The sequence below is a fragment of the Eucyclogobius newberryi genome, unplaced genomic scaffold (genome assembly GCF_026437365.1).
Source record: "Eucyclogobius newberryi isolate DKJ021-1_F unplaced genomic scaffold, fEucNew1.0.hap1 SCAF_4, whole genome shotgun sequence".
Taxonomy (NCBI): Eukaryota; Metazoa; Chordata; class Actinopteri; order Gobiiformes; family Gobiidae; genus Eucyclogobius; species Eucyclogobius newberryi.
Genome location: NW_027316056.1, coordinates 32,269,049 through 32,281,748, shown reverse-complemented (window position 1 = coordinate 32,281,748; position 12,700 = coordinate 32,269,049). Strand labels below are relative to the sequence as shown.

Sequence of the window (12,700 nt, the reverse complement as noted above, 5' to 3'; positions counted from 1 at the left end):
AAGTGACATTGTTTGGGGGAAATGTATTTGATAAAATCCAAGACCAAGAACAGACATTTCATCTTGAAATGCAGTTTAAAATAATAACAGATGAGGGAACATGGTGTATAGGTGTACGTATGCTAACGCTAACACCTTCAGCTAAATGAGGCACAGACAGAACTGAGCCTAGAGCGCCCTCTTGTGGTGGCCAGTGTGAAAATAACAAATAATATCACATATAATTCGCTCTGGAGTATAAATCTCACTCCAGCCAAAACTATGAAAAAATGTGTGACTTATGGTACTACAACTTACTTCCTGTTGTAAAACGGTAAGTATATCAATGTTTCTGGACTTACATTTAAATCCTCAGTGACTTCAGCTGCATGTGCTTTTCTTTTGTTTTACTACTAATAAAAACCATATAGAGCTCCATCTGTGCATGAACCCGCGTCTAATACATCATAACTATACAGTATAACCACGTGTATGCGTACTGTCTATGCCTGGATCATGTCACGTATGAATGCGTTGGTCTCATTTTATTCTCTTCCCCACAGCGGCCAGGAAAACTGGAATTGAATGCGGTAAGTGCCGGTTTATTTTCTCACCGTGGAAATCACACGTACGGTCAAATGGAATTGTCGCTTTTCTAACTTTGCAGAATCACCGAAACGACAAACGGAAGACTGCATTAAAAACCCGCGGGGGCGTCGTGATCTCCGCTGACTTGAGGCCATTTGACAGAAACGTACAAAAAAAAAAACTACCAGCCAACTGTTTTTAACCAACTGTTTTCTTCATGCAATAGTCTCTTTAGTGTCAATGATGAACTGTCGGAGCGTCGTGACTCGGTGTAGCTGTTTCTGTTCTAACTACGTCTCTTGAACGTGCTAAAACAATGTAAATTTTTTTTACACTTTCAAAGGTATTGAAAGTTTTATATATTTTGTCAATATGTGTTTTTTTTAAGTGAGTTTTTAGTTCCAGCCACTTTCCTTTGTCTATTGTCTGTTACCCACGTCCTTCCTGTAAAGACAGTAGTTTAGGACAATTATGACTTTATTACGATAAGTTACATTGACCAGGTTGCTGTTTCGCTCATTAAATGGACTTAAATAAGTTCCTTTTCGAGCTCTTTTACGACTGCACAGTGAGTATTGCCCTGGTCGATGCATCTGTGAGAGCAAAAGAAAACAATACTGTGAATTTGCTACAAACGAGAATAAAACTGTTACCATCGAATCTACTTGAGTTTTTCTTGATGCTTGTGAGTCATTAATCACACTAATAGTCTTTCATAAATCTTTCTTTTTGTGTGTCGTGTGTAATATGAAATGTACAGTTGCCAAAGCGCACATGAGATTCCAGAGAACATTCATGTAACGCAGCAGGGCCTGGACGTGTGCACAGACCGGGGAGCTGTGTTTTGGGGGTTGATGGGTTCGAGGCAGGAGCACGTGTGGGGGAGGGGGAAGGCGGAGCTGGTGTGACGCTGCTGCCTCCGATCAGGATTAATTCAATTTAATTTAAAGAAAAGCCGACAAAAGACGACATGTTTATTCTACACCAGTGAAGGTCTCTAAAAGGCACCACATTCAGTAGAATGGGAATATGACACGCCTCATGCACTCATGTGTACAACACACCTGTGCTGCCATGGGAACGCCATCATGCACTTTGACCTGTTTATTTGGCAAAACCGATACTCTGCATTTCCTCTTTGAACTAAGGAAAGTGTGTGATGAGGAGAAAACTATTATCACATGTGAGTGTGAGACGGGCTTTATCACTGCTGGGACTTTGAAGAAGGTGCAGTGATTTGGGACGTGCACAATAGGAAGGGTATGTCCCCCGGTACCTATGTCCCCCGGTACCCATGTCCCCCGGTACCCATGTTCCCCTGTACCTATGTCCCCCGGTACCTATGTTCCCCGGTACCTATGTTCCCCGGTACCTATGTTCCCTGGTACATTAGTTCCCAGCTACCCATGTTCCCCGCTACATATGATTCCCCGGCAGCTATGTTCCCTGCTACCTATATTCCCCAGTACCTATGTTCCCCGCTACATATGTCCCCCGGTACCTATGTTCCCCGCAACATATGTCCCCGGGTACCTATGTTCCCCGCTACATATGTCCCCCGGTACATATGTCCCCCGGTACCTATGTTCCCTGCTACATATGATTCCCCGGTACCTATGTTCCCCGGTACATATGTCCCCCGGTACCTATGTTCCCCGCTACATATGTCCCCGGGTACCTATGTTCCCCGCTACATATGTCCCCCGGTACATATGTCCCCCGGTACCTATGTTCCCTGCTACATATGATTCCCCGGTACCTATGTTCCCCGGTACATATGTCCCCCGGTACCTATGTTCCCCGCTACATATGTCCCCGGGTACCTATGTTCCCCGCTACATATGTCCCCCGGTACATATGTCCCCCGGTACCTATGTTTCCTGCTACATATGATTCCCCGGTACCTATGTTCACCGGTACATATGTCCCCCGGTACATATGTTCCCCGCTACATATGATTCCCCGGTACATATGTCCCCCGGTACCTATGTTCCCCGCTACATATGTCCCCGGGTACCTATGTTCCCCGCTACATATGTCCCCCGGTACATATGTCCCCCGGTACCTATGTTCCCTGCTACATATGATTCCCCGGTACCTATGTTCCCCGGTACATATGTCCCCCGGTACATATGTTCCCCGCTACATATGATTCCCCGGTACATATGTCCCCCGGTACATATGTTCCCCGCTACATATGATTCCCCGGTACATATGTCCCCCGGTACATATGTTCCCCGCTACATATGATTCCCCGGTACATATGTTCCCCGATACATATGTTCCCTGCTACCTATGTTCCCTGCTACATATGATTCCCTGCTACCTATGTTCCCCGCTACCTATGTTCCCCGGTACATATGTTCCCCGCTACCTATGTCCCCCGGTATCTATGTTCCCTGCTACATATGATTCCCCGATACCTATGTTCCCCGCTACATATGTTACCCAGTACATATGTCCCCCGTACCAATGTTCCCCGCTACATATGATTCCCTGCTACCTATATTCCCCGCTACATATGTTCCCCGGTACCTATGTTCCCCGCTACCTATGTTCCCCGCTACATATATTCCCCGCTACATATATTCCCCGCTACATATGTTCTCCGCTACCTATGTTCCCCAGTACCTATGTTCCCCGCTACATATGATTCCCTGCTACGTATATATTCCCCGCTACATATGTTCCCCGCTAAATTAGTTCCCCGGTACCTATATTCCCCAGTACCTATGTTCCCCGCTACCTATGTTCCCCGGTACATATGTTCCCCGCTACATATGTTCTCCGCTACATATGTTCCCCGGTATCTATGTTCCCCGCAACATATGTTCCCCGGTACCTATGTTCCCCGCTACATATGTTCCCCAGTACCTATATTCCCTGGTTACCTGTATTCCCCAGTACCTATAGTCCCCGGTACCTGTATTCCCCAGTACCTATAGTCCCCGATACCTATGTTCCCCCTTTTCTATGAACGGGGCCAAACTTATCCATCCACTGGATACATTTGGTATGCAAGGGGGGCTAAGATATTAAGAATATCTATTTTGATTCAATATTGCACTGGTAAGACTGTGACTAGATGGAAATGAGGCCAATCCATTCTTTCCCCAATATTTGAAGTAAAGTTAGTTCTTTGCAGAACCTGCTTATGTACATTACTTTCTGCCCGCATAGGAAAAAACTATTTTGACTCAAATTGGAAATCAAATCACCAGACACACATTCACACGCCTCCAAACTACCCCAGTTCTTTTTCATGCAGAAGTATCAAAAACTCTCATTGGCCTAATATAACTTGGGGACAATCAAACCTAAACACATTTTGTGTGCCCACCTGTGTAAATGTGTGTGTGCAGCAGTTAAACTCGAACTTCAGATGAACACGATATGGTTTTTACTTTTAAAGCGCTGCAGATCAATCTTAACTCCTGGGTAAATGACTTGAGGCTGCAATTAGCTTGTGCACTGTTAGCTCTCTCCCGCCATCAATAGTCAAAGAGCTCCTTATGCCATAAGATTATATAATGTGTCGCGCTCTCACAACATTGGTTTTCATGTGTGTACTGTCCTTCAGACCTACACCCCTCCCTCTCCTCCCAGGAGCCCCAGAGACCCATTGACTGCTTCCAGTCGGCCCTCTACCACCCCAACCCCCTCTCCTGGTTTATGTTTCGCCCTCCCCCTTCCATCCTGCCCATCACTTCTTTAAAATTGGCACTGACCACACAGAGCTGGGCATCAGTAATACGTTCTGTATGTGTCTATGTAAAACTCTAGGGAGGAGCCAGAGCTCACCTGAAGAATACTGTCTTTGTGGGCTACAGCTTTATAAGTCCTCTCGCAAGCACTTCCAACCCTTGCACGCCTTATCCATCATTCCACACACTACCCTCCCACCATGAGGACCAGGCTGAGACTTCTACTGCTGCTGGCAACGGCTGTGTGTGTATCTTACGCACAAACCAACAACAACAGCGTGAATGAAAGCAGACAGCCACCGGCCCAGCCACAACAGCGCAGTGTTTGGGATGAGCCAATTCGATTCAGCACCAAGAACAGAGATTCCTGCACCATGGTGGTGTCTGGAGTCGGGGACTATACCCGCCTGCGTGTGTCATGTAAAGGCCAAGCTGCTGGACAGTCCTACTACTGCGACTTCCAAGGAAAACCCAACCTCTGTCGGCCGTACAACCTCAACCCACGCCACTACTTCACTCAGATGATGTGGGACCTCAGGAAGCTGAACAACGCTTGCCAGGGACAGAAGGTCTACCGCCCGGCAATGTGTAAGAAGTCCACAGACGAAGCCCAAATGACCTACCTGTCTGCCTACCCCAAGCCCGCCACCCCTAAGCCTTCTAAGCCTGTCACGGAACCTCGCAAACCAGTGGTGCCGGTGGTCCAGCCTAAACCTGTCACAACACCCAAGCCGGTAAAGCCTCAGCCCCAGCCGGTCAGACCCCAGCCAGGCAAGGCCTCCCAGCCTAAGAAGACCACCCCCAAGCCTGCAAAGACCACTACTCGTCCCACGGAGCAACCCGATTCCAAGGCATCTCGCCTGGCTAATGAATACTGCTGGAGGAGCTTCCATGGAATCTGCTCCTACTTCATCGGTTGGTTCCAGAACTGAGTCTACAATTGGTTTCAAGTGAGTAGAATTTAAGACTTCTCCAGAAAAACAAAAGACAAAAACAGAATAAATGGTCAAACAAATGGTTGTATTGTAAAAAAATGCTTTGTTGTTTCATTTCAGATTGGACTCAGATAAAACTCTCTCAGTGGATCCCTGTAGACGCTTTGAACTGTAGCACTGGACGCAGCAACACTGCACAGGCTCAGAATCATCCACAGTCAATGGCCAGCTACAATGCATATCCCCGTTTGTGGTAATAATGTAACTTAGAACACAGCAAGGCTTTCAATGATATGGCAGGCATGTGCCTCTTGTTTGTATATGAAGTAATATACTTTGTTTTTGTATGATGGGTGGGGAAAGAGAATAAACTGAGGACTGGTGACAATCAAAGAGCTCCTTGTCTCCTTCAATCATCAACTCAAAGTAACAACAGGCAGGAAACCATTAAGACGCAGACATTAAAGATAACACAGGCGAGTGGAGGGAAGTGTCTGCGCAGCCACACACTTTGTCTTTGTGTGAGTGCATGAATGAGCCGAGTCTTTAGCCCTGGAGTGTGCCAGAACAGAGAGGGCCTGTGTGCAGGCTGCAGACCAGGGAAAATGAATTGGAGTAAATAAACACACCACTCTTGTCTTTTCTCTCTGTGGAAAAGGATACAAGCTGCTCTGCATCAGCACTTGTTTCTCTGGTTAGGACTTAGTGCACGTGTATGTTTCCAGGATGAGTTCAATGTATTCTCAAAAGGTTCGATATCTGAATTAAGTATAAAAGATATAGTCAATAATGTTTAAATAATGAAAGAAATGGCCTAAATTTAGGTCTGTCCTTATGTTTTAGTACAAAATGAAATAGCATGTAGCCTAGATGACTATAAGGCACTTACATCATAAGAAACGTCCTTCTTTATACTATAGATGTTATCTGGAAAGCCAAATAAAACCAGTGCTATACCCATGGGCAGTATTCAGAACACTTGCATCTCGTTAAACCAAAAATGCACTTTGACTCGCGACGCTGCTGGTCCTACAGCACCACTCCAGGCTTTTAGTACAGAGCAGATGAAAGCATAATATATGATGTTCCTAAATATGGTTAGGACAATTTCAACTAATCTATATTCCTGCATTTTAGACCCCAGTCTGCACAATCAGCACAACAGCTCAAATATACATCACTTTCTCTCATTGTCTAAAAACATATGTTTTTCCCACTGTGTACTTAATAAAGATCGAGAAATAATAATAATAATAAATATAGCCGCAAGCGGCAATGATCGGCCCTCGCCACGCCGCCGCCACGCCGCCGCCACGCCGCAAGAGGAGGGGGCGCTAACGCGCCCCAATTGTCCTTTTATTACGCCTACTGCTGAATCTGTGATGCTGTCACATCTTCTCCCCTTTGTTTTACCATCAAAAAGCAATTTTATTTTGAATTCTTGGCAAAATGTGCGGCTTTGCCGCACAGACACCGTGACTCTTAGAATAAAAATGTGGATAACTTTTGATGGTCCACCCCTGAAGATGAGTCTCACCAAATTTCAGGTTAATATGTCTTACGCCCTAAGAGGAGTTCGTGAAAGTCTAAAGTGTAAACATGTTCTGGCAATTTCCCCATTGGAATAACATGGGAGGTTTCGGTCATCGCTACGGCAAAGTCGTAACAATTATGACATGGGTCTCATTGACTTTTTTGATGGGGATGCCAAAATTGAGTTGTGTGTCAAATTTCATATAATTTCGCAAAACTAAACATTTAACCTCCATATAAAATCTGTAGGGGGCGCTGTGGCGCCAAATTAATTTATTTCACCTCAAGTAGGTTTAGGGCAAAGAGTTTAACAACTGATTCTAATTTAACGCAATTCGGACTTTATCTGCGCAAACGGCAGAAATGTTAATTTTGGGAGATTTCTGAAATTCAAATCAAATCAAATCAATTTATTTTTGTAAGGCCCAAAATCACAACAACAGTTGCCTCTGAGGGCCACAGGGAGAAATGAATCAACAATGTCTGTGGTGGCGATGAAGTCAGACAATGTCTGTGGTGGCGATGAAGTCAGACAATGTCTGTGGTGGCGAGGGACGATGTCCCAGGGTCCTCTGTCCTTAGACTCTCCTTCTCGGCCAGGAAAAACTACAAAAAAACCTCTTTGGGAAAAAAGCGTAGAAACCTGGAGGAGTTCCAGTGAAGGAGAGATCCGACTCTCACAGACGGACAGACGGACACGAGGGAGACTGGAGCTGGACCCACTCTTCAGGCAGAAGAGGGACCGACTGAGTCGAGCTGGACCCACTCTTCAGGCAGACGAGGGACCGTCGGAGGCGAGCTGGACCCACTCTTCAGGCAGATGAGGGACCGACTGAGGCGAACTGGAGCCACTCTTCAGGCAGAAGAGGGACCGTCCACACAGGGCAGGGACCACTTCACCAGGGGAGGGGCATCTGGGTCCACAGGTCCTCAGGAGTGAGAGAAAGAAAAGAAGGCGGTGAACAGTTTGCAAGTGGAATCAAAAAATAAATATTGTTTGATAGCATAAGTAGTCAGAAGAAGAAGAGGATAGTGCTCAAGCTGTCATACTTCCCCCAGCATAGTTACTCCTAGGGCAGCGTAGCTGAAGCTGTGGGTTTATCTTTCTGTTCCTAACTAGTCTGACCATAAGCGATTTCGAAGAGGAACGTTTTAAGCCTGGACTTAAATGAAGAGACTGTGTCAGCATATTTAACATGGGTCGGGAGCTGATTCCATAACACAGGAGCTTGGTAGCTAAACGCTCTACCTCCTACAGTACTTTTAGAGACTCTTGGCACCACCAGAAGGCCAGCATTCTGAGAGCGAAGAGCTCTGTTTGGATGATATGGTTCTATAGCATCTTTGAGGTAGGATGGGGCCATGTCATTTATGGCTTTGTAGGTCAAGAGTAGAATTTTGAATTTGATTCTAGACTCGACGGGGAGCCAGTGAAGAGACTTCAGCACTGGCGTAATGTGCTCTCTTCTTTTTGTTCCTGTTAGTAATCTTGCTGCTGCATTTTGAACCAGTTGAAAGCTTTTTACTGCCACACCACCACCTCGGCCTGTGCTCCTGGCAGTCTGAAAGTTAACATGGCTGGGTGGGGTGGACTCATTTAGTCTGACGTAGTCGTCTTGTTGAAGCCACGTTTCAGTTAGAGCTAGAAGATCTATGTTATAGTCACTAATTAATTCATTAACTAAGAGCGATTTGGAGGAAATTGCTCTAATGTTTAGCAAATTCTTGCTACAGTTTGCGGCTTCGCCGCACAGAGACCGTGACAGGTATCAATGTAATTTGAATAACTTTTGATGTCCCGCTCCTCAGTAGCATTTTCACCAAATGTCAGCTTTTTAGGGCCAACGCCCTGGGAGGAGTTCGTAAAAGTACGACGTTTGGAAAAACTCCTGAGTCATGCTTAGCCATTTTTGAAGCAATATGGCCGACATTTGGTTTGGCGGACGGCGTTGCCGTAATAATATGTTTTACTTCTCTTGTCACCATCTACCTCTGCGCCAAATTTCATGACTCTACGATCAGATTTTTTTTGGGTCATTTTCTATCTCTCAATGCATTTTTGGTACATTTAGGGGCGCTGACGCGCCAATTTTTTTTTATTTTAGAAAAGGGAAATAGCTAGAATGTAGAGAGGCACGATTTTTAGAGGTGTGCACATTTTTGTGACTTTTCGTCAATGTTCACTGGGTGAAAAATAGGGGGGTTGGTCCCGAGAAGAAAGAAAGAAAGAAAGAAAGAAGAAAGAATAATTAAAGCCGCAAGCGGCATCCAACGGCCCTCGCGGGCCGCCGGCCTTCCGACTCTGCGCTTTCGACTTGATAAAGATGGCGCCCTTATTGTGTGTTGAATTAAAAAAGAACTTGACAGACGGCGACACATTGGACATGGCCAATCCAGTGCAAATCAACACAAGTGTCAGTCAAATTTGCTGCTCCGCCGCACAGAGACCGTAGCACTTGGAATATAAATATGGATAACTTTTGATGCTCCGCTTGTGTAGATGATATTTCCCAAAGTAAAGCTTGATCGAGCTATTGCCCATGGAGGAGTTTGTTAAAGTGTGAAGCGTAAATGTGAACATTTCAAAGATTTGGCGTTTTCCCATTTGTGACAGTATATTTGCAGCTCCACGGCACAGAGACCGTACCACTTAAAATCAAAATATGACAAATTTTCTATGCCCCGTTTGTGTAGATGATTTCCCCCAAATATGAGCTTGATCGGGCTTTCGCACTAGGAGGAGTTTGTTAAAGTGTGAAGCATAAAAATGTGGTCATTTTAGAGATTTCGCTGTTTTCCCATTTCTGACATATATTTGCGGGTCCGCCACACAGAGACCGTAGCACTTAGAATCAAAATATGGATAACTTTTGATGCCTCGCTTGTGTAGATGATTTTCCCCAAATGAGTTTGATCAGACAATCACCCTAGGAGGAGTTCGTTAAAGTGTGAAGCGTAAAAATGTGGTGATTTGAGCAATTTCGCGATTTTCCCATAAGGATATCATGGGATGTTTCTGTCATCGTTACGGTTACGCCGTACAAAATATGACTTTGGCTCTCATACTTTTATGATCAGGATGGCAAATTAGAATTTTGTGCAAAATATAATGTCATTTGGAAAAACTCTATTGTTTATAGGCCACTCTGAAGGCCAAATAGTCAGAATTCAGGGAAAAGTTTGCGGCTCCGTCGCACAGAGACCGTAAAAGTTATCCTTAAAATTTGGATAACTTTAGATGCCCCACTTGTCTAGGGGACGTACACCGATTTTGAGGTCGGTGGGCAAAACGCACTAGGAGGAGTTCGTTAAAGTGTGAAACAGAAAAATGTGGATATTCGAGAGATTTAGCAATTTTCCCATAGGGATAACATGGGAGGTTTCCGTCATGGCTACGGCTACGCCGTAAAAATTAAGGGATAAGTTTGATTGGCCTTTTGCTCGGGACCCCAAAATAGAATTTTGGGCAAAGTTTAGAACATTTGTGTAAAACCAGTTTTTGTCCATCAATGTTCACTCAAAGGCAACTCTGTAGGGGGCGCTATCGCGCCCATTTCAATTTTGTCATGCTAAACTGGTCCAAACTTGAAAGTTTAACAACTGATTCAAATTTGGTCCTAATCGGACTCGTTTTGATCAAATGGGAGCAATTTTTAGATCTGCAATATTCCAAAATAAGTTGTCCAACTTTGCGGCTGCGCCGCACACAGACCGGTAAAGGTATCTCAAAAAATTGGATAACTTTAGATGCCCCACTTGTCCAGAGGACGTACGCCGATTTTGAAGTCGGTGGGCAAAACGCCCTAGGAGGAGTTCGTCAAAGTTTGACGTGAACAAAATGGCTAACACAGCGTGTTTTCATTTTCAAAGGAAGATGGCGGCCATAGGGTAAGTTTGGGGGCGTGGCCACAATATTTATTTATTTTTGTCCTCACGAGAGGAATGCGTGTCCCGAATTTTGTAGCTTTAGGCCAAAGTTGACCTCGGGGCGTCTCCCGTAGGCGCAATGTATTTTGACTTTTGTCGGTGGCGCTGTCGCGCCATTTTTTAACGAAAAAAAAAATGGCCCAGAAAAAACAAAATTTTTCGCCGATTCTGAATTTTGGGCAAAGTTTGGTGAGTTTTTGAGCATGTTCAGGGGGTCAAATTAGAGCTCAAAAAGCAGAAGAACAAGAAAAATAATAAAGATAATAAAAAATAATATTTTTAGCAAAAACAATATAGCCGTTTCCACTATAACAACAAATTATACATCGTTTGAAAGCTCTAAGCCTTCCCGATGCCGTCATGGGGTGGAATCATCATTACGAGCGCTTACGCGCTCGTCACTCCCTATTCCGTCGGGATGCCCCGCCCACTCCCCATAGACTTCCATTGATTTGAGCAGATACAAGCATGACCCATGCCTGCGGCATGGATTTTCGCGTACGGGACGATGCCAAGAGGGTTTTTGGAGGAATGCAGCGCTTCGCGTTGTTGACTATTTCTGTCATAGCAGGAGTAAGTATGCATGATCCATGCCTTCGGCATGGGCTAGTTCACTGTACTTGCCAGGGGCGACGGGGTACCAAACATGCGGGCTGCGCCCGCATGTTTGGTCAGACAGTTGCAACGCTGCCTTCGGCAGCGTTGCGGGAGCAATAGGCCCTCCGCCCTGCTGGGGCTCGGGCCTAATTATTCCGATGCGAAAACAATGTTTCCCATTTTTCAAATATCATAAACTATACATTTTCGGAAAGCGCTCGCGCTTTCCTACCTCATGGTGTGGGTCCCTGGTCACTGACAGGTACTTTCGTTAATTTTTAGTGGGCTCCGCCCACTTTGTGTTTTTGGCCCTCTATACAGTAATAATGTTCAATTTTTGCATTACATGCTTATATGCACGGAACATGCAAGAGATGGGGAACGTATTCGTGAACGGTAATGTTCCATTTTTCTACTACAAATTAGTATGCACGGGGCGTGCGTGAGTGAAGGAGTGCGTTAGTGAGTGTTTGGAAGTGGGCGAGCGCTTCGCGCTTGATTTCGTGCACACAACGTGCGCACTTTCGCAGCCGTGCTTCGCACGGCCTTACGAGACTAATAGGCCTCTCGCCAGCTTGTGGCGGTCGGGCCTAATAATAATAATAATAATATAGCCGCAAGCGGCAATGATCAGCCCTCGCCACGCTGCCAATGATTAAATTAAAGGATTCATCGGTCTAGATCAGGGGTGGGTAATTATTTTCCTCCGAAGGCCATAGTCGAATCCAGGCAAGTAGCGGAGGGCCGGCCCGCGATCATTGATGTGAAAAATAAATAAATATGGCTATTGAATCTATTAATTAATTAATTTCACGTCATTTGTATTAGGATACAAGTGCAGACAGATGCCTACGGGCAAAAAATTATATTTTTTAAATATTACTTGGCATGTTTGGCGGACCGGATTATAAAGACAAACGGACCGTATGTGGCCCGCGGGCCGTAGTTTACCCACCCCTGGTCTAGCTATACCATGTACCATGAACATTTTGAACATATTATATTTTGTGTATATGGGTGATATTTTTAGCAGCTCAACCACCAGTGAAATATGTTTATACAGTATATCCGGATTGTGTATTCTAAAAAAACAAAACACATGTATAAATAGGGATGCAGACCTAAACCCACGTTCGGGTTCAAGTCCGGATTCGAATCCAGAGGTTTAGGTTCAGGTCCGGACCTAATGAGTCCGGCTGAACTCATGCCATTTTTGCATAATGTTATAACAGCATAACACAAGCTACTTGGCTAAATTAAGTTGAAGACACTTGAACAAGGACTTATATCAAACACAAGGCTTAACTGCAGAGTGAAATAAACTCAACTTGTCTGCTTTATTCACTGTTTTTCACTTTAAACTTGCAAATCACAAGCTACAGTTAACACACATTCATGTGTTTTACTTGAGGAACAAGAGCATGTTGAGTATTGTTG

General features: G+C 44.9%; 1 protein-coding gene across 1 annotated transcript; it reads left to right on the top strand.

Moving 5' to 3' along the window:
- The first annotated feature begins 3,978 nt into the window (after nucleotides 1-3,978).
- Nucleotides 3,979-5,239, top strand: fgfbp2b (fibroblast growth factor binding protein 2b). The gene has a single exon (XM_072462221.1). The coding sequence runs from the start codon at nucleotides 4,472-4,474 to the stop codon at nucleotides 5,201-5,203; it is 732 nt and encodes a 243-aa protein (XP_072318322.1). The 5' UTR covers nucleotides 3,979-4,471; the 3' UTR covers nucleotides 5,204-5,239.
- Nucleotides 5,240-12,700: the final 7,461 nt, after the last annotated feature.